Here is a 22746-nt window from a genome sequence, read left to right as displayed (position 1 = left end):
GGGTATCGGCATTTTTTCATCTTCAGCTTTTTTTGCCCTGATCCCTTAAAGCCTTTTCATAGGCAACTGGATCAAAATGTCTTTTTGGTTTTCAGCAGTAGTGCAGGAGTATGGTTTCACCAGTTAGTCAGTCAGATAAAGAATAGGAGAAATTACAGAGATACTTTTCATCTTTTAGGAAGCAGAAGACAAAGAAGAAGAGAATCTTTCTTTATTGGAAGGCAAATTTATGAAGTCTAATTGTGAATACTAACATTTTTCTTTTTTTTCTTCTTTCTTTAAAAAAAAAAACAAACTTCAAAATGAAATCCTTTGTCCAAGTGCTTATTCTTTCCCTCCTACAGTAGTAGTAAAAAGCAAAATGATACATACAACAAAGATCAGCTTTGAGAAAAAAGCAGATAATGAAATATCTGCCAAAGAGTGCAATATGTGTCTGTCAGAGAAAAAAAAATAAAAAGAAGAAAAAGAAAAAAACATTCTTATATTTGAATCTCTGAAATGTAACTGCACCAGACTAGTTGGGGAAAATTTGTTTGAAGATATATTACGTTCCACGATCAAATGGAAAAAATGGCACCTGTCATCATATTTAGAAAACAGCTGGGTAACATGGCGAAGTGCCATAGTCTCTTTTCACATGGCCTTTATGCTGAAACCATCCAAGCTCCGTTCTCAGCAACTGGAGAAACCCTGTGCCTTTAAATGGTTACAGAAACATCTACTTAGGGGCCAGCTCTCATTGCAGCAAAGCCTGCTTCTGATGCTTCTAATTAGCAGTTAATGGATTATACTTTACTTTTATAACCAACCCAGCAGGCACTCTTCTATAGTATTTTTCAGCTATTTTTGGTAGAAGATATATGCGTTTTTGCTGCTCTTTGTGCTGTCATTTTGAGCACAGAGAAAATATTAGGAATAAATCTCTATCTGAGATTATTTTAGCACTCAAATGCTTAATTTAAGTCCGATTAAGCATTTGCTAAATGTATTTTCTTTTATCTAATGTCTTAGAAAAACAGTAATGTGTTAATTGCTCTATCTGATCTAGACTTTGATGCTGAATCTCCTAAATACATGCATTTTGTTAATTAAAATATTTATATACCAAATGAAAAGCCTGTTTTTTCAAAATCTGCAAACACAGCTCCAATACCTATTCATTTAGGAAGAAAGAAATGCTCATCCAGCTGAACACAGAACAGGTACGTGCAGAAGCTTAGATGGTTCTGGAGTTAGATGGGCTTGAAGAAACTGATGTTTTTTGTACTTAATTTGAGTTAAAATAGCAACAAGGTTAGTAGCATTAAAGATTGTCAATGATGTATCTGTGCGTACATGCATATGTGTATATACACAATATATTTAGTATATATGTGCCAAATCTGGGTATATGCACATATAGCTATGTTTAATAAATGCATTTACATAGGTATTATGTGAAAGATTCTAATATTTCACCCTCGGGGAATTAATTTTGGTGCCAGATTCTAGCAGGAAACCCAGCTGACTGGTGCTGCCTTTGAACCTGCTCTCCTCAGTCGGGCAACACTTCCAGTAGAACAAAGTCTGCCACGGGTTAGGCTGGGACAGGAGGGGGAGCTCGCACTGCACCAGCCTGAAGAGGGGAGGACAAGTTACCCAAGCCCAGGAAAAGAGGGGGAGCGACCACCAGCCGCTGTCAGAAGCAGGGGAGATGTGCCCTCACTCTGCTCCCACTTACTGTGGTCCCTCCTCCGAAATGGAGAACTGGGCTTCTCCATCCCGTACTCATGTCAATAAAAGGCAGTTATTGGTATCATTTGGTTCAAGTGGTAATTAATTCCAGGTTATATCCATGGCTTGAAGCAAAGGAAACAGATTGCAAAGCTCCCCATGTGAAAGCATGTTGGTGTTCCCATCCTGACGCAGCATGCGCTTGCTAACTACAAGGCAGGCACTAAACTGGTAAGGTCATGTTTGTTGAAGGCAGCGAGTTGCAAAATGCTATTCAGAAAAAATGCGGGAATTGGTATTATTTTTTACACAGAGAAAGGAAAGGAAAAAAAAAAGGAAGCGTTGCATAGTAGTATTCTGTGAAATAGCTCCTTCCGTGAGAGGTGATGGGATGATGGCAACTTCCTTTCTGTCCTGGTTTTAGAGGAGGATTTCTTTTGGCTGTTGGAGTCACGTAACATCCTGGCAGAGGAGGAGGGCAGCTGTGTACGGACTGAAGAACTGGTCATTCCCCTGCACCCTCCCTCTGATTTCTGTCTGAGGTGTTGGTCCAAGTAAGTGGCTTCTTGGAGCTGCATTTCTAACCTTTGTACCAGAGCAGTGAAAGCGAGACTGAGACGCCACCAGTTTGGTGGCAGCATCCTGAGATCTCCATCAGCCAGGGCTCTGATACCTTTTGCACTCCCCAGCTTCATCTCTTGGCAGTTTGTGCCAGGGCAGTGTGAACCTCACGTTGCAGTAGGTGAGTTTATCAGGGAGACCCCTAGCCAGCAAAGTATGGCTCCTCCTAGCAGAGTTACCTGGTTGGACTTCTCAGAAGGTCAGTGTGGGAAGTTCCCATAAAAGCTGAACTTTCATGCTGGCAGTCAAGACAGATTCAGAAATTTTTAAGAACGCTTCTTTTTCTTCTTTTTAATTATATGAAATGCAGGAGAACTGTGAATAGGGTATTTTTAGATTGTGCATTCAAATATATACTATCATAGTATGACAGCAAATTAGAATTAAAATTCTTATCAAAATCTTTTTTTTTTTTTTTTTTAAGAAATATACTGTAACTCGTAGTGGAAAGTTTGATGAAGAGCAGTGTGCCATTCTGCACAGAAATTCTGCTCTTGCAACTAAATTAAACATCACTGGTTGCTCTCATTTAGATGAACCCTTTTGGAAGTTCTTTTTTTAAAGCCAGCGGATTGGACTTCTAATTTTAACTCCTATGGTTTATAATTAGAAACATTTCCAAACTTGTTTACAAACACCTGCACTTGACAGTGTGTGTCTGCAATTTTAGAAGGACTCATGTGTCACTTCCAGTGGGGGTTGAGAGGGCATCTGAGTTCTTTGTGTTCATACAGTCAGTTTCAGGACACTGGAACAGAAGCACGTTTTTCAAAATAAGATTGCAAATATGCAGTCTTTTGAGAGGAGATTGCATGCAAATAGGTCTTAATAATGAGTTGTGGATTATTTCAAAGTCAGGAGGATTGGTGGTTAGTGGTCACTTGGAACAAGACTCAAATGAAACTGGCATGCAAAGGAGAAATTCCAGTAACTAATTTTAGCAGTTTGGTCTTTATATTGGAGAAGATGGTGTACAGATTTTTTGTATTTTTTTTTTCTTTGTGCATACTGCTTTTTTGCCAGCTGTCCTTCAGAAGTTATTCAGAACGAGTTTAAAATGACTTCAGAATACGTCGTCGAGTTGGTTGTTTTTTCACATGAAGTTAGAAATAAGTTGCTGAACATATGAACATGCAGTGAAGCAACAGAGCATGGTTACCTTTGAGCTTGAGTGGGATGCGTGTTACACAAATCTGCATGCAACTTCTTTGCAATAGGGTGAATTCTCTGTTACTCAGTCGCTATATATGGAATTAGCATTAAATCCAAGTGGTAGTCAAAATGTTTTATTAAAAAAATTCATTACACCCTTTACACCTGACTTTAGCTGCATCACATAGGTTAACAATGTTACTTATTAATTTCTAGTATAGTAGAAAAGCTTATCCTCACTAAAATTTCATGCTGTGTGGGGGGGTGGCAGGAAGAACACTGCAAATACGCGTCAAGGATATGGCAGTGCCAGTGGTAGGCTAAGCAGACTTGAGCGGTAGTGGCATAAGGTGTCCTATTGACTGCTTTATGCTCTTGTTGTTACTAATTAGTAGGTAAAACTCTGGTTAATTAGACAAGCCTGTTTGGCGGTTGTGTCCTCTACTGGGAACCATGGTCAACCTTAGAGAAATTGCAGGTACGGGGGGGATAAGGAGGCCACAAAGCAAAATGTTTTTTTTTCTGGTTTCTGCTCTTTTGTTTTCCAAAAAGCACAGATTCCAATGATGAATCCATATCAGTGTCAAAGGATTGTGCCCTCAGAGGTGCTTATTCTCTATCAGTTTCATTGAGAGTTGATACAAGTGGAAGAAGGCACCGGAATACCTTTGTGTAGGCATGGTCTTTGAAGTTAAACCTGGAGTCCGCAGCCTAGATTCTGTGCTTGACCCCTCTGCAGAGCACATAGCTTATACTCACTGTGGGGCTGTTCCAAAGCAATTGCTTACAAGTAAATAAACAGACAATTAAAGTAAGCATTTTGAGTACAATGTATAGGTCCAAAGAACTATCTTTTTTTATCTTTTTCCATCTGTAAAACAGTTGTGCCTTGTAACTGTTTTTCTTATATCCTATAAGGCAATATGATTTTAACAAGCATTCACTTTTTATAGCGAACAGACTTTTTTTTTTAATTTACTTTAATTTCAGCTGTAAATAGCTGAAATTACGATGTTACTTACATAGTCCTCAGCATAATTTCTTAGCAAGTATGAATGCAATCAATAAATCACTTTGCAGTCATATTAGATTGTAACCATATTTGAAAATAGCTTCAAACACAGTTTACAAACCCCAGTGCTGTCAGGGTCCCAGCTGATGACAGTTAAAAATACCAGACACTTGCAAAATTGCTAATGATTCAAATATGACCATAGAAATTAGAATCAAGTAGAATTAAAAACCACTCCTCACCTAACTCGAAACTTACATTTTACTGTGAATTCTACCTGGAGATAGCACTTTCCAAAGTGATGCTCTGAGGGTAATGTTGCTTCATGCCAGCGTTATCAGTTTTCCTCTATTTTTGTTTGGTTGTGTCAGCTCTATGCCCATTTTCCTAAGTGTTAATATGTAGAAATGTTTTCAAAAGGTTAGGGGAGGCTCAAAAACAGGAACCACGCAAGTGTGGAAAGATCCACCTATCCAGCGAAGCCTCAAAAACATGCAAAAACTTCTTTGATGTCTGAAGTCTCAACTGACCATGAAGTTACTGACAAGCATTGTCAGATTGATGTGATAAGAAAAGAAGACCTCTATGGGATACTTATGCAGTGATCTGATCTGTGCAAGCCTGACCAATTCTTTGGTATGAACCTTCAGATGAACTGGAGTGTGTGGTGCATACATGAAGGATCAGTTCTTGGGATAATCTGCCTGGCTCCTGTAGGGAAACAGCCCAGAGACATCTTTCTTTTGGTGTATTTAAAGGGATATTGTATTCCGCAGGAAGTGGTAATTAAGATAAACGGAGGAGGCGTGTAAAGAAAGAAAAAGGGCTTCAGAGTTCTGCCTTGGTTCTTCTCACAGTAACTCTCATTTCAGGTAAAATTGGTTCTGCACGCAGAGAGCCACATGGTGTAATTGAATAGCTTGAGTCACGGTATGCATAATATAGCGGCGTGATTTGGAGAACTGAGCTCATATCCAGGTACCTGGGCATATGAAGGTGTACCATATACCATAAACTGTAAGGAGGGAAAGCTCCAGAAGGCAGTATCTGGCTGTGGTTAGAAATCGGCTGTGGATGTAAGGCGACTGCTTGTGTAGTGCCAAAGGGTGTTGATGTAGTTCCCCAGTCCATGAAGTCCCAGCATCGAAGTTATGGCTCTGTCCCCAAAGCTGGAACGCACTGCAGACCCAGCGATGCAGATTCTTTATCCACTTTTCCCATAGTACATAGCTGTAAACCAGTTTCTCAAAGTCCATAAATAGATGTGAAAAATATATTTTCCATAGGAGAAGAAAAGGTAAAGAAAATTGTGACTATTACTACGGCCTACTGAAAATAATCAGTAGTTTAGCTTTTTACAGCATCTTGTTTTATTACTGGTGAAGAAGTTTTCTTTAAGAAGCTGTTTGATATTTCTGAAGTAATATCATGCTACAAAAATATGTATTTTTAATTCTTAAAGAGACTATTACATCCAGTTGTACTGCAGCTGAAGGGACATAGGTCAAATGTATGAAGTGAAACTGCTTCAGAATAACCTGCCTTGGTTTAAGGGACAGTTAATGATAAATTTATTTTTGTGACCCGTCTGAAAAGTATTTGTATACTAATTAGGACCTATTTTGAGGACAGAGCACGTGAGCTTGTAAGAAACCCCTTTTACAGGATGGGAAGGACAAGGGGATTTTTGTCCCCGGTGAGCGCAAACCCCATCTTCTTTACAAAGCATCACTGAAATACATGTACTATTTCTGAGTAGTGTATGAACCTTGGCTCATATGGACATGCTTCTTAAGTTGGCTCACAAGAATAGTTGTAGCCAGCTAAGATGCTCAAAAACAGAGCACCGGGAAAGAAACCGAACTGACTCAAACTATAGTCATAGTTTTTAACTTTATATAATGTCTTTCGCAATTTAGTAGAAAATTGCCTTTATGACAAGCAGCAAGACCTGTTGTGTAAGTAATCCAGCCACAGTGCTGTTTGGTATCTTGCTTTTCCCTTGAACATCTCTGCGATGTAAGGATTGAAGGAATGAGTGCCTGATGCAGCTTCTGCCTGGCTCCTTGGTAAGTCATTTGAATCTGTCTTTCCGTACAACCACTTTCTAAGTTGCTGAGCAAAAATAAGGAAATTTTTCACAGAGTTCTTTAAAAGAGAGCTGCTAATCAATTTTTCTTATTATTTTATGCCCTGTGATTTTTACACCACCCCCACCAGCTGGTTAATCATGCAAAAGCTGAACACTTCATTAGCCAGAACATGTTTGCCCATGGGCATTTCTGTAGTAAATTAGTTCTTTCTATTTATACAGGTAAGTCATGGCCAAAAGTCTTTAAGGTGCCAAAGGTAAGGCTTTGAATTAATTCTTTTTCTGAGTTTTCAAGAGAACTAGATTTAACTTTGAGCGCTGTTGATTTGAAATTACTTTTGAATTAAAGATTGCATGGATAAAAAAGCATTCTCAGATTGGTGCAAAATACATTGTGTCTTTCTGGATCTCTAATGTGGCCGTTCTGGTACTGCCTTCCTTGAAAAAAAAACAACAAAAACACATGCGTACATCCACCCTGTATCTATATGCACAGTATATACATCTCCATGCACAGACTTTGTTTGAGGGGCATGTGGCATATTGACCAGTGTTTTTCCTTTTTTACTCTTTGCCTTTTAAACTATTAATTGAAAATATGTGGTTTGTAGATGCTTTTTTCCCTCAAATCAAATGGTGCCCTCTGAAAGCCTAGTTTAGCTCGACAATGAATTTAGCTTTCAGGCTTTGGCCATTGCAATATTGTTTGAATGCCACCATTTCCTGCAATCAATGTAATTTTATATCTACTTGGAATAGAAAGTCAAGATGGTGATTGCCTTAATTTAACTCAGTGTTGGATTCATTAAGGAGCTGATCCTGAATTCCTTTCAGATCAAAGTCTGTCTTGATTTCAGCAGAGCCTTTTGGTGCACAAGGTGTGCGGTATCCTTCTAAAATGTTGTCATTGTGACTAGTGAATAAAAACTAAATGTGCTGCTAAATTTAGGCTGTTGCTCATGTCAGCTTCCTTTTCTAAATGACGGTAAGTGCATTCCATAAATAGTATGCCTCTTATGTTGTCATATCTCTTTGGCTTGCTTTGCAGTATTTTACAGGATATTTGCAAATGAATTTTGTGTTCAGTAGGCAGGGGATGAAAATAACACTACTCATTGGGACTCCATTAACCCGCAGCTAATGAGGAACCATTTCAAGGGCTGGATGAGTGTAATTCAGATTAGCCTGCGTGCCAGACTGCTCTGCTCCTGCTCAGACTTGCGCTGTGCCATGCTCTCGCAGTGGTCAGGAGGGACAGAGCCCGGTGCGGCCGCTCGGGCGACAGAGCTGGTGTTCCTGTGCAGACTGGTGTCAGTTGAGTTTTCTGAGCTTCAGGTTCCCTTTTGGAAGGTAGGAGAGAAGAGGGAGAGTGTGGGGAGGGTTGTGCGTGTGCGCGCACATGTAGGTAGGTGACGATGATCTTGACTTCCCTAGCAAAGTGTTTTGAGATGTAATGAAATACTCCACAAACGCTATACTTGTGCTTGCTGGTTGATAGCATTGTTACCTGTAGAAAAGGGTACTATGTGATGACAGTAAAGGTGGTCCAGACTGGCCCTTAATTAATTTTATTTTCAAAATCTATATTAGTGACTGTCATGAGGGCACCTGGGCACTTTACATCAATAAAATAATCAATTTAAAAAATGTGTAGACCAGAACTTGCTGCTCACTAACAAAACTCCTGTTCTCCGTGACGACTAAAGGTCAGTCCAAGGCTGGCCAAGCAAGCAGGACTCGCATTTCTGTGTCTCGAAGCTTGCCAGGTGCCAACTCTGGCTTCATACCACCAGGAGCAGCTTCCAGATGTCCATAGTCTCTACGGAGAATGTCCTGCTGCTGGTCCGTGACTTATTAACCTTCTGGAAGTCTCCCGTTGGCTTCAGGGCCAGTGGAGAAGGTGGAGGAAACCTCGTTCAGAGGCTGGTCCCAATTAAAAATGTGACTTCACCAGTTGCAAGCAGCAAGCTAAAATGCAGGAAACAGGGACTCGGGGGAGCTGTGCTGCTGGACTGAAGCTGAAAGACCTCCTGAAGAGCAGGATAGAGGTCTCTTAACCAAAGAAATGTTATTGATGATAAATGGTACATTGTGCAAGCTTAGCAAATTCTCTAGGAATATAATGCTTCCCAATGTTTTCTTAACATGTGTTAATATTTTATGATACCTGTGCATTAAGGGCCGGTTCCTACAATGTTTAAGTGAGTTTGGGATGCTAGAATTGCCTTTATGGACTTTTAAAAAAGAGTGCTGGTTACTAAAGATTAGTTAAATTTCCAATAGTGCTTAGCATGCTGATGGTATGAAATCAGCTTTTTGTCTATTTTTCGTACATCAGATGTGTGTATGTAATCAAATTAGATGTTGCAAAGCTTAATTTTATTTATTTGTATTGGTACATTTGGGGCAATAATCCCACTTTAATACATATCTAATTGTGAAAATAACACAAACTAGGAGATCCCAGACATCACTGTGATTTTTATGTGCGAGATAATAATATATTTTGATGTCTTGAAATCCAATTGAACTCAAGCTGAGCTTAAAAAATCCAAGACCTGATTCAGGAGAATTCAGTCCCATCTGGCCGGTGGGTAGCAGGTGTGCAGTGTGCATGTGTGTGTTGTGTGGGGAGGGAGGGAGGGGTTTGCAGGGAGTCAGACATTTCTCTTTTCCTCTAAAGCTTTAATTCCAGTTTACTATTGTGGTCTGAGGCTCTCTGCAGTTTAAGTTTCCGCATAATTACCAACATCTATTGTTGGTCTCCATTCCTAGACAACAAAATGGTGATGGTGAATGGCAGAAGCAAGTAAGTCTACAGCATTATGAAGACATATGGTTTCTAATTCTTAAAGTTTCAATTTTGTTTCTAGTTACACGCAAGACTCTTTGTTTGGGAGACTGCACTTTTGCAAGTTGAAACACACATGATTCTTTAAGGCTGAATGAGAGAGGCTTCATTATGGTGTTGGGTGTCAAGGTCTTTTTAAGAGTTGTGTTTTCCAACAGCAACAAAGTGAAAGTTTCATCTTTTTATTATAATAAAACAGAAATATATTGTGTAATTTCCATTTTCAATAGATAATAGTCATTCTACATTTTTGTATTACTGCTTTATTATTATTATTATTAGAAGAATTTTAACAACCTATTGGATACCTTGAGCAACCTTACTGGTTTTACTTTATTTCATGTAACCTACAGAATCATGTTCCAGTTATTCTCATTTTCCTCTTTCTAACTCCTTTTCGTCATCTTTTTATCAGATGCTGTCAGTTACTTCTTCAACCGTGAGCTTTTTACTTCGGAGGTTTAAGAACCTGTTCTTCCTTGACTTTTAGCATTAGCTATTAAGTTAGCTCCCTTTTATACTCCTATCAACTCTACCTTTTCAAACTTTTAAGTATTTCCCGTTCCTTTTATTTTTCACTGCTGTGCAACTTCAGACTGGAAAATCTTTTGGCATATGTGCTTTTTATGGAAGTTGGCATGCAAAGCATTACTTAAGAAAAGAAGTTAGCAAGCCATCATACTTCTTTTCTAGTTTTTAACTTCATGCTGCTACAGTAGATGACACTTTCCTACTGTATTTCACGGGGTTTTCATGGTGAACTGACTTAATTCCTAACATAGAGTGGAGCTGGTGCTGTGTTGCCAAGAGAAGTCCATCTAGTTTGACAGACAAAATGATAAGTGTTTCTCTGGCCATCATTGTAAAGATCTCCCTTGTATTTGCTTTATGAAGTTAAATGGAAGAGGTCAGCCCCTTTGACAGAGCAGATTCTTTTTTCTAGCAATAAGGCTTTGCATGAAAACATTTTTTATTAAGCAAGTCATCCATACTGCACCGTAGGCTGTTTGAGTGTAACAGTATGTTACAGCCTGCAAAGTTAATGCAGTTAATATTCAACTGAACTTTTGGGGGGTTGCTAATCCCTTAGGCGGGCTTAGCAGAAAGGGCAAACATATTTATAGCACTTTGAATCAGACTGCAGTGAACAAGTAAGAGTATGTGTTATACCATTCAAATGTTATACAATTTCAGGAAAGCTCAGTGCATAGTCATCTTTTAATAGTACTTATGTTAGCGATATACCTCATCTGTAAGCAACGGAGTTGGTGGTTCAGTGGACAACAGGTCTGTTAAAATGAGATCGTGTAAGGTCTTGAGACTCCTGTTCTGGTGATAAATTCTGCCAGTTCTGAACAGATTTATGGGCTGTTTAATTAGGAACTAACTGTATTCTTTAAGCTCTGTCATTTGTATTATTCCCTAATAGGATTTAATTGGACTTTGTCATGTATCTGACTATGACTGAGTACATGCAGGGTTGTCAATAGCCTAGTTTATATAGACCACCGTATCTTACTATCTTTGTAGAAGTAAGAAGATCATTCCTGAATGATTTTTCCTGTGGAGTGGAAGTGTGGCATTGGTCAGAGCTTGCTTTGGTTAGAGGCCTGGGTGCATTGGGCAGAAGAGAACAGGGTTAAGTCACAGGCAGCAGGAAGTTCTCGGAGAAGCTGAAGGGCCCAGACTGAGAATCTCCAAAAAGAGGAGGGTCATGTTTCCTTGAGACAGAAACTCACCATGTTTATGTCATGGACACAACTTGTAGTCAGTGTACTGTTATACAGTAAAGCACATGAAGACCCCGTAATGCTACGAACCCATCAGGGTAAGAGAAAAAGAAATTACGGATCTAGATTTTCCACAGTTTTTGATCCTGTGGGATTTTTAGTCAAAGGAATAAGAGGTCCATGAACTGGTAGTCAACAAAAAGTTATTTGTATATTTTCTTTTATTTTTAGTGAGAGATGAATCAGTATGTCTGCTAACAGCTGTACTCCGTACAGTAGATGTTTAAGGTGGAGTTTTGTTGTCATACAAACATAGAATACAGGCCTAATGTGGCCATTCTATTCTAATTAAGATTTATTTAATATATTTTACATTTTGACCATTTTTACAATTTTTTTCTAGATACTGTATACTGTAGTGAATGACTGCATCATAGAATTTGACCTCAGAGGTGGCTCAGATGCCTGAATTTATGCGTGTGCTCAAATCATTGATTTGCCAGATTACCTGCACCCACTCCTTTTCCCTTTTGATCTGTGTAAACTACATTGGTCATTCATAATCATTCAGAAAAAAAAGTCATACAAAATAATTTACAAGTTGGAATTGTTAGGAAAAATGGAAATATGTTGATAAAGATATTTAGATCTGTTTATTTATTAAATTTTCAATTAAAAATAAAATGACTGAATACCAGGTTAAGTTAAAGTTATGTATTGGTGTTGTTTATGTCTGAAGTACCAGAAAATAACTAGTTTATTATATGCAAAATTTCAAATTCCAGAATATATTAAAATATTAGCTCAAAGGTCAAAAGCCTCTCCCAAAGAAGAATGGAAATTAGAAGGGAATTTGGGCTAACAAGGTTAAGACACAGTGGGTCTGTAACCAGTGCACACAGGTGATGTGACTGCCACTTAGGCGGGGTTCCTTTGATTCCTCAGCCTGAATGCCCCCAGCTCATGGTTAGATCATGCAAATCCTAACCGAGATTCACCCTTATGCCTCTACATCTGTAATTGGAGTCCACAATATTTCTTTCATTTTATTATACATTATATACAGACATCCAGAGTAAACTACACAGATTATGCTGGTGAAGGTATCCTGGATCTTTCCTATATATCCTGCAGCCGTCTTGGAGCTTAGATATACATGAAACCATCTGCAGTTTTACTGGGAAAATAAAGAGTTAACACTCCAGTGATGTTAACTGTGATAAAAGCTGTGTGTGTGTTACTTTGCTGTACTATATACATTTATAAGCTCTTTTTATAGTAGCACTCCTGGTAGCATTCCCAGGAGCAGTCCAAGTCCAATCAGGACTGGTATGCCATTGTGCAAGGTGTCGTTCTAATTCATGTGTAAATGTGGAGTGGTTGCTGCCCTGAGGATATTACAGTGAAATTACAAACAGTATAAAAAATAGTATAAGGTGTTGAGGAGAAGGAGGGCAGCTGCAACGAGATGCATTTGCCTTGTTAGGGTTGCTGTACATACAGCCTGGTTCCAAGTGTTGGACATTTCACTTATTGACAGGTCTGCTCCCTTCAAGAAAATTAGCCTCTTTGTCTTTAGTCTGTCTTAGTTGTTTAAACAGAAATGTAGAAAGTATGAAATGAATCATTCCTCTGATTCTTTTAATGTCATGCTCTGTCTCTAGTCATGACCAACCCTGGATGTCTCAAGGAAAGTTGTAAGAGCCTCACAATGGGCAGATATGGGGTAATCTTCTCTCTACATGGTCTCATTCTAATATTTCATTATTAGAATTTAATTCAAGCCTTGAAGTTTAAAAAATATTTGTCATTTCCCCTCCTCCACCATCCACTGTGTTTAAAGTATGAAGTATCTTCCTCCAAGCCTCTGATCTGATCTATTCTTGAGGTAGTTCTACCTCTTACTTGATGTGCAGACAAAATTCACAGTTTGGGAACTACTGTGACGGTTTTGTTTCCTCTGATGCCAGAAGACACTGGTAGACGCCCTTCTGTAGGGAGGTGGGAGAAGGCAGAAGCATGTTGAGCACTTATGGCCTGTGTGTTTGCATGTCACCATATGTCAAAGCTGTGGCTGGATTTCTCCCATTTCTTTGAATATTTTTAGAGGCTAATTTACAGTAAAGTGCAATAGGAAATAATCATAAATAAATCTGGGAGTCTTTGTATTAATTTCTTCTGCTAGCTGTGTACATATGAGCAGCTTGCCATTTGCATATGTGAATCTTGTCATAACAATTTCAGGAAGTGATTTGTTAATAATCAAGTTCTCAGAACAGCTTTAAATCAGTAATTGATGTAGGTCTGGATAAAGCAAGCCTTCCGCCTGCCTATTTTGTGGAGCATTTTTGGCAAGTTTCAAGCTAGCGTGAAAACTAGCCATCAGAATAAAATTTAGGACAGCTGGGATGCTTTGCAGTGAAGACTTTTGGCTCCATAGTTCAAATAATCACAATAGCAGCTCAATTTAGCCTTTGGCTGGATAGGTTTGGCAGGGCACAATGAAAAATAATTATTTCATGGCCTGCTTATTTGTCCCTTAACAAATAAACTCTCTGACCTATGCAGGCTTATGTAAATATGCTGCCGTATGTGGGGTTGTAGAACACTGTAATGTCCCCATTTGGAAATATGTTTTATTTTGCCCTGATGTTACAAACTTTTTTTTAGAGTTCTGTTTGGGAAGCAAAGAAAGGGATGGCAGGCATGAGATGCTGAAGCCCAGACAGCCAGGCTGAGTCTAAAAAGCCATCAAACAGTCTTCCTTCTGAAAACACATCCATTAGTATGCAGTGTTTTCACTGTTGTAATAATAAGAGCAATCATGATACGAACAAGTCCGTCTCTTCACAGCCTTCCCACGCGGGATGGAGAATGACAGCTCCTAAGCATTTGGATATTTGCCTGCATGTATGCTGCTTAGCTAACCACGTTTAAACTTTCTAGCCATCTTAGAGCTTCCTGGATATCCTTTGCAATTGTTGTAGTGACAGCTTAAAAATGCAAGACTTGGAGGGGGGAGAAAAAAGCTTAACAAAATGCTCTTTGTGTGTGTGTGTGTAAGGGGAAGTTTTATTGCACTTAGTGATGGAGAGACGTGCCGCGCTACTTTCTGTCCCTTTGATTTTAATATTTGCAATTTCTGTTGAACTGGCAGCAGACAATTCATAATGCTGTGTTTCTGTTTCCCTGTCTAGAGGGGGAAAAATACATGGAACAATACAGATCAATGTTTCTGTCTTCTGATACCACCATTTTGGTTCTCAAACAGTAGAAGGATGTCTTTTCTCAAATGATCCGAAAGATCTCCCTTAGAAGAGCTGCTTTACACGCTTGTGCACATACACACGTACATGCTCAGACTCTCACTGAGGTGGTTATGATCTGTTTTTAATAGTGGAGCTTCTTCTCAAAGTGTCATTTAAAAAAAAATCAGCAGTCATGTCATGCATCAGGATGAATTTCTAAATGTAAATGAGATTCTCTCAGTAATTTATTTACATTTGTTTTCAGCACAACAAATGAGACATCACGTAGCTTCATAATTTCCCATGACCGAGTCACCAGCATGAGGTGTGTAATTTACCCTGATTTAAGATGCTTATCTAGGGGTTCTTGCAACAATACCTGGTGATGTTTTTATACTACTTTTTGCTGGCTTTTAACTAATCTACTTCACCTTCTTCTCTGTTTTTCAGTTGAAATGGAAGGCTTCTTGACGCCTTTTTTTCAGTAGAGCTGAAAGAGGAATGGCTTTGTTATTTTGCTTTTGTTTGTTTGTTTTGTTTCTTCTGTGTATTTCCTTCTCATTCTGGTAAAAATCATAGGAGGCTTCCAGTAGTCACAGTGAACGTATCTTGATTTGCAGTCCAATGATGCTGGAAGGAAATGCTGACTGGGGACATTTCTGGAAAAAATGGTCATCCAGACATGAAGCATAAGTGAGAAGTGTCCTGCAGTTATTGGTTCTCCCCTTCTTTTTCAGCTGAAATACTGCATCTTGGACCTGCTCTTGGCTCTGCTGTTGACTTGCAGTCTCTTTGGTCTGCTGTGTGGCTGAAATGCTACTTACATTACTGGAGCTGTGAAAGCAAATTTTCAGATAATGTGGGCACAGTCATGTGCCACAGATCTCATTTGTTTTAAGCCTGTAGTTGGAACGTTTAGATGTCTAACTACTTGCTCGAGTATTTCAGGTAGGTAGATGATTAAAGGTGCAATGTACCATGCATACAATTTTGTACCTCTTATCTTGCAGTCTCAATTAAGGCTTGACTAAAAATCAGGGCAATAGTATTTGCTATTTTACAGGGTAAAAACACAAGAGAACTGTGAGATTTTGATGAAAGTTTCTGATAGTTCAGTAATAGTACAATGTGCTACATTTCATAATTATTCTATGGCAGTAGTTATTGTGCAAAACCACGCCACATTTTTCTGGAAGTCTTCAGGGTTAAACATACGTGAGTGCTCTTTTTCTCAGTGAAACATGAAATTATTTTTTGTTCATTTCCAAAGCAAAATTCAGTGTTTTCCTTTAAACTGAACGAGCAGATTCCAAAAAGAATAGATTTGGACTGTTTTTTAATGTGCACTGTACATACTAGGACCCAGTTCAGATTTAATTTTTGGCCTGCTGGCCATTTCCTTAACATTACATGGGTCTAGCACCAAATTATGCTGATGGCCTGTCTATCACCAAATTATTTACAGAACTGCAGTTAAATTATAGAAATCTTCCAGACAGGCAGTGCTCTGGGCAAATTACTTCATCAAAGTTATTTTCCATGGTGTACTTAAGCAAAGGCTTACAGGAACAACATGAATCTTTTTTTGGTATGTGATTATGCATATGCAGTAACAGTCTCCTTTTTAGAAATAGCTAGCTTTATACCTGGGAAAACAGAAGAAACCCTGATAAGGAAATTACTGATGTCTGTGTTGTCCTCAGTTTGAAGCAAAAGTTTTACATTAAGTGTAAGAAGTGCAGAAATAGGGCCAGCAACAGGATGTCCATTTCTGCACACTGTCGTCTCATTCAAGGTCTTGGGACACAAGTTTTTTTTTTCCATAGACGTATGGCTGCACACCTCTGTGCACTTGTAAAATCAGGTGCTGCACAGTTGCACACAAGTGCAAGCACACCAGACAGCTTTACTAGTTTACCTAGTTTCTCTTTCACACTGGCCACTGTTACAAGGAGTAAGTGCTGCATGTACGTTTGCATATCTGAAGGCAGATATGCAGTCTTTTCCTACATTACCCAAATCTAGCAAGATTTGAGCTGCTGTATGATCAAGAATATAAATACTAAAAGCAGCCCTAACTCCTTATTATAATTGGCATCCATTCAAGCTCTGTTCCAGAGTTTAGAAATATAGTCAGTGCAGAACATCTATATTTGGGTTTATATGTAATGGTCATACTTACTGGTTCACTTGGAAGCGTGTTGGCATAGATCCCTATGTAAGGACTCTGGGTCCAGTGTTTATGTTTAGCTCAGTGGGGTTTTTTTATCACTGCATTTTTTATTTTTTTTTTTAGTATTTCATTTTAGTGTGTTTGCACTGTGAAACAAGGATGCCTTTCCAGCCTCTGCATGGTTGTATGCTTTTGGTTTAATGCATATAAAAATTTGGGTTTTAGACTGACTCCCATGCATAAATTCTAGTGGGAAAACAGGTGCTTGAAAATCTCTGTTTTCCAGACCTCCATCCACCTATATCTTTAGAGTAAAACTTAGCCAAGTGTAGGTGGCACACTCAAACAGGGCCTCTGCACTCATGGCCCAGGCATTGAAAACGTCGTACATGTGGAGAAAGACAACAGGCTCAAAAACACGACAGTTAAAGGTCTTTGCATACTGAACATCCAATTTAACTTAATTTCCATCCAGCGTTGGGCAGTGTTTGTTGTTAAGTGAGGATTGCACAGACCCTTGGGGCCAGATGTGGGGAACCCACTCTGCAGCTTATCTGGGTGGGTTCAATTCAAGTATGTGAGAGGTGGGGCTTCGAAAAAAAACAGGCATGGGAAAGGCATAAGGTTTGGGGCTTCTCTGTCACTGCACTGATTGTAATTTACGTAGCAAGCTTCTCACAGCCTGTGCTAGTGCAGTATGGGGACTTACGCAATAGCTGGAGTAGAAAGAATTCCTCCTTCTCTCCCCTTCTGGAAATTGCTGTGGTTCATTCTCTTGGTTGAGGATTTTTTATATTGTCAGGATGTGAATGTATGTGTATGGATCTCCTGTTCTCTTTAGCAGAATCAAGACTGTTTAAGAGCCTCCTTGATTTACAAATGCTCTTAAACACAGGAAGATACTTACAACTGGCAACTGGTTTCTCAACAAAATGGAGGAGCCGTGCTCTCAGGGCCCCTGATTCAGTAGCAGTAAGTGCCAAGATGGCTGCTGCTGCGCAAATACGGCGAATTCAAGTGTCTAAAATACCCACGAAGTTCCAGATTGTATATCTCGCAAGTTCTTTACTCCCCCAGTTCTAATCCACATCTCACTTATTGCTAGAGTCAACAGTCTAATAGTAACAAAAAATAAAACCTTTCATCATCTATTGATTTTCAGTCTTTAAAAACTGACAATAAGCTATTTTTTGTCCAATTTCTCAATAAATAGGAACATTTATTGGTTTTTCAGTTTTATTGTATTGCATTAGAATATATTTTACTGCATATAGTGGGTAATGTAGCATCAGGAGACATGTTTACATTCAGCAAGTAACTTCTGAAACTGCATAGCTCAACTAGGATATGAAAACATATTTGTAATACTAGCTTAATTTAGATTACAATACAGAATAATCAGACTTGAGTTCATTTTTCTATTTATTCTGTTGTGATCTTTTAACTAATGTAGAAGAGGTGCCATAAAAAATAATTACAGATACATAATTTACTGATAGAACATCAGTAAAGGTGAACATCTACTTTCATCCCTATCTGGGAGAGAGGGAGGAATTTTGTAGTTAAGGAAGCACCACAGTATCTGGGTTTACTTCACAGAAATCCACCACTGATAGTCTTGCACAGCTTGGCCAAGTCATGACTTCTGCCTGTGTGATGCTGTGTGTCAAATGATTTGGCATGAGCATCTTCTTTCTCAGTGTCCTCTGTTCCTTTCTCTCTCCTCCTAAACAAGGAGACAAACTGGAATCTGATTTAGCTGTGGTAGACCTTGGGATGTGGGGTCCTGAGCCACCTCCCTGCTGCTGCCTACCTTCATGGTGGGAGATCACCTGGTGGGTGTTTTCCTTTCCAGAACCTTTGCCAGGAGATTCTTACAGTCAACAGTTGCCTCTTGCTTACTCTTATAGTGAGAAATGGCAGTTTGATATTTTTTTATTCATGCTGTAGAAGCAGTTTAAGCTAAGTTCTAAGCTACTTTTTTTTTTTTTAATTTTAATTAAGAAGCATTTATTTATTTATTCATTTATTTATTTTGTTGACATTGGCCCCACAGACAAAGAAAGTAAGGTCCTAGTTGTTTCCATCCTACCACTAGGAAGCCTGAAGTGGGACTGTACAAAAGAGACTCTCTGCTTTAAGATGGTTGAGCCACTGCCATCTCCAGCCCTGGCCTTTGCAGAGCTAATGATCATCCTGGCAGGCTTCTCAAATTAAAATTTCACCTGGGTCATGAAACATTTTCCTTTATAGTACAAAAATAGAGACAGTTCTGGGTTATGGTTCATAACCATTGAGTGATAAGGATTGTGTAGATGATAGGAAGAAGAGAGAACTTTTGGGGCAAAAGGCTTCATTTTCTGTGAACTGGGTGTGATGCTGCAAGGCATGGGCTCTTTCTCGTAAACTGCTGTGATTGTGGCTTCTCGGTGTAATCTCAGTGCTTCATTGAGATCAGATTCACAAGGAGTTAATAGATATTCGGTGACCAAAGCCATTTATATTTCTCTTTATACACAGAAGTGAAGTGGAGCATGTAAAATTGGAAAGCAAAACCAAACCTGAAATTCTCTAACTTTATGGCTTGTGTGTGTGTTATTTTCCCATGATCTTTAATTACATTCTGTTCTTGGGGGGAGAGGGGGATGCTAATCTGGCGCACCAACTGAGGGAAAAACAAACTGTTTTGCATCGGGAGCCTAGATGACAGCACACAGCAAATGCAAAATTTGACATTCATATGAAAGTGAGCTAAGCAAGACCAACAGAAGAGAGCCAAAATGACTGCAGCAACAGGAATACAAGTGGTTTAAGGAAACATTTCTCTATTATTGAAATACCACAGTCAACCTTTAAGGTGGTGGTGATTCAATGTAGATTTTGTAGAGCAGCAGAGATGGCTGTTATAAAAGGAATGCATGATTGGATTCAAGTTCATGAGGAGCTAGGTTTAGAAGATGATTGCCCTTCCTTCTTTGAACATACAATATAGTGGAGTTCATTTCATTCCACTGAATGAAATGATGCTATTTTCAGGACTGGTGTTTGCTGTGTTTGCTAATGAATTTCCAAGGGGTGTTTGAGCCTGGATATTTACTGTAGAGATGCTTGCAGTCAGTTGGAAGAGGTGCAACTGAATGTGAAGCTAAACTCTGTGTGCGTACAATGCTGCTCCCTGTGATTCTGCCTGCAGTTGTATATTCAACATCAGTCTGCAATAGTAAATAATTTGTAAGAGTCCAGCTGTGAATTAAACAACCTCTACAAACAGCATGCAGGGCACAAAGTCATGTGATATATTTTTTCTTCTCTCACTGGATAAGATAGTCTTTCAAAAATTATTCCTACTTCCAGTGAAAACAGATAGTTTCCATAGTAAGGTGAACTTCAGCTTGCAATTAATTAAATCTTGTTTGCAGCCTTGAAACTTCTGGTATTTTCAGGAGTGTTTGTGTGAACAAAACAAAAATGTGTGAACATTGGCCAGAATGAGGTGGAATTAAAAATCTTGGGAATGCTCCCATGCCAGTTCCAACTCATGAAAACCAATGAACTGGGTGGATGCTTTTGCAGGTATAGGAAAAATGGCCTCTGCCCTGTTCTTTGATTTTGACCTCATCCTCATCCCCTTGGCTTGGAGCTAGATGCTCCACAGGGTGCTGAGTTTCTGTACAGAAGTGAATGTGTTCTGCTATACAGCTTGACTTAGTAGCACTATATGCATGCAAGATGTAACTATTTATCAGAATTAGGGGTCAGTAGGCTATCTAAAATGGAATTCCCAGGGTGTTTTAATGCTGTGTTTAAAGACAGTGGAGAATCTGGCCTAAAGGTATCCTGAGTAAATAAAGCCTTAGGCACAGGTCTTACCTTGACTCTCCACTCATTGTTTTTCATGTTCATTCGTGTACTGTTCAGATGTCAGTGGGAAGTTTTGCCATGGTGGGTAGCATGTTCCAAAGGACCTAAGTTCTTCCTGGGGAGGAGGACCAGGGCAACTGTGATGTGTGCCAATTCAGCACCTCTGAGTGGCACATGAGAGCATCTCTCCTGCTCCTCAGTGGCACTAATGCATGAATTGTATAATCATGGAGCCAACTCCATGGGCAGGATGTCTTATACCTTTCCGAGCTGTGACTAGTGTGGATCCGTATGGTGATATCAAAGATGAAATGAACTTTTGTGTAATTGGATATGTCTATTGTGAACGGAGTGTCACTCAACAGCCATGTTGTGATCACATTCTGGACGGTTTACCTTTACCCCCAGGAACATGTGTTACAGTGAGCTTTAATCTGGGTGCAAATTTTAAATCTTAATTTTGATGTGAACCCTTTGGGGGGAGGAAAAAAGAAAGGTAAATTGTGCCTTGAAAAAGAAAGAAAACAAGTGAAAGGTGTAATGGAAGAGTGTACAATAATCAGGATGTCTTTTTTTTTTTTTTTTTCCTATTTGGTAGATGTTAAGAAAGAAAGAGGACATATTATGCATCCCCCCATGCATTGCTTTTTGATCCAGCCCATTACACACATGTGGTCCCAACACCTTCAGCCAATTCCTACCAGCTCTATTCACTCCAAGGCCAATCTTGCCTCCCATCCCTTCTAGCAGCGCTCTTGCTTGGGGCATTCCCTTGGGGTTCTCTCTACACTTGCTGCTTCTTACTGCTCTCAGCTGGGGAAAGCACACCACACTTGCACATCAACACCCAACTTCACACTTAAGCCATACAGAGGCCACTTGAGATCATTTACATTTTTCATTACCATTCTATAGTAGTTGGTAAAAAGATACAGTGGCTTTCTTAGCTGCTTTTTGTAAAAAAAAACTCTTTTGTAAGGCTGTCATTTTGGATCCGCAGTCCACCAATGGCTTGTAATTCTTACGCCAAAACTGCACAAACATAAAATAGTTGCATAATTTAAGTACTTTCTCCTTTGCATCCCACTCATCATACTCCTCATCCACACCTAGAGTCAGCACCTGGTATTAACAAAAACCATGTTTGTCCCATTGAGACATTTCTTTTGTTGTGAAAATACCTTTTGTGTACATTTGTTACTTAAGTGTTGTGTCAGCTTGTTCAGTAAACCTGGAAGTGGTGTTAGGAGACCTTTGTGGTGGATGTCCTTTTTCCAAAAGTTTAATGGAAGTGTAATGCTCCAGGATACAAACACCTGGAGCTCAGAAAAGGGATCTGACATGGAGCAACAAGGGACCTTTCCATTCCTTAAGAACATCAAAGTAAGTAATATGGTGTTCTGCTACTATTTAAAATGAGGCAAATAATGCAGGATAGCTTTTCTTCACAGTGGGCAATTCAAGGTCATCAGTGCTGTTAGCCTCACATAGGGTGCGTAGTTGGTTCATTCTGATAATCTACACCAAAATCAAACAAAATAAAATCTGTAAAAGGTACAGGAGGCAGCAGGGAAAAGCCCAAGAACGGCCTTGAAGCAAAACATTAGAAACTGCCTGGTACCCTGACTGCCAGACCAAGGCAGAAAGTCTTGTGTTTGAAGGTATTGCGGGTGTGTTTGCCCTCAGAAGCAGGATGGGAGCATATTGGATTGGAAGCATGAGGAGGTCTGCAACACCATAATTCTTCTTGGGAAAAGGAAATGATGTAAGTTTCTACTTCTGGAATCTTTCCTCACAACTATATAAATTTAAAGAAATAAAACACAAACAGAAAATTGATTTTTGAATGACAGTGAATTATTGTCATTAGAGGGTATGTAGTTTTGTGTCAAGGGAGAAAAAAAAAAACTTGTTGTGCTATGTGCTACTTTCTGAAGCATTACTTAATGTACCAGTCATTGCTGGGAACATGGAGTCCTTTTAATGCTAGTCAGGTAATATGTCATTCTCTCTGTAGAAACTCTGTGCAACAGAGACATGAGTTATATACTGATGTAGTTATCAGAAGATCATGTGGTAGCACTAATGTGAGTCACTACAGTGGAGTTTGCCCTGTTTGAAATTTTTACATAATTAAATATAAGTGAGTCATTGTCCAAATTCTGCCAAAGTGCAGATGTCTTTAATTTAACATATGCAATTCAGCTTGCATATGCCTTCCATAGAGTGAACATCTTTCCCTTTGTACACAAGTTGCAGTTAGCTCCAGCCTAGGAGCTGTTTCCTGTCA

At 39.2% G+C, this 22746-nt stretch overlaps 1 protein-coding gene across 24 annotated transcripts in view; it reads left to right on the top strand.

The window, feature by feature from the left end:
• The window catches only part of ESRRG (estrogen related receptor gamma), a 404991-nt gene that overhangs the window by 45090 nt on the left and 337155 nt on the right, over nt 1-22746 (top strand). For 6 of the 24 annotated variants that reach the window (XM_080585058.1, XM_080585056.1, XM_080585074.1 and 3 more), the window contains exon 1: nt 1-22746. This exon is cut by the window's left edge and continues 25273 nt beyond it; it is cut by the window's right edge and continues 45996 nt beyond it. The exons of 13 other annotated variants lie outside the window; for them this stretch is intronic. Coding sequence is in view for 3 of the 11 variants with exons in the window: in XM_080585054.1 (XP_080441180.1) it covers nt 7734-7943 (210 nt within the window). In the remaining 8 variants the exon portion in view is untranslated. 5 more of the 24 variants (XM_080585054.1, XM_080585049.1, XM_080585061.1 and 2 more) reach the window with 3 other exon arrangements.

The sequence above is a fragment of the Anser brachyrhynchus genome (genome assembly GCF_964034855.1).
Source record: "Anser brachyrhynchus genome assembly, chromosome: 3".
NCBI lineage: Eukaryota > Metazoa > Chordata > Aves > Anseriformes > Anatidae > Anser > Anser brachyrhynchus.
Note: the sequence above shows the minus strand (reverse complement) of the source record. Positions and strands in the feature narration are given on the sequence as shown.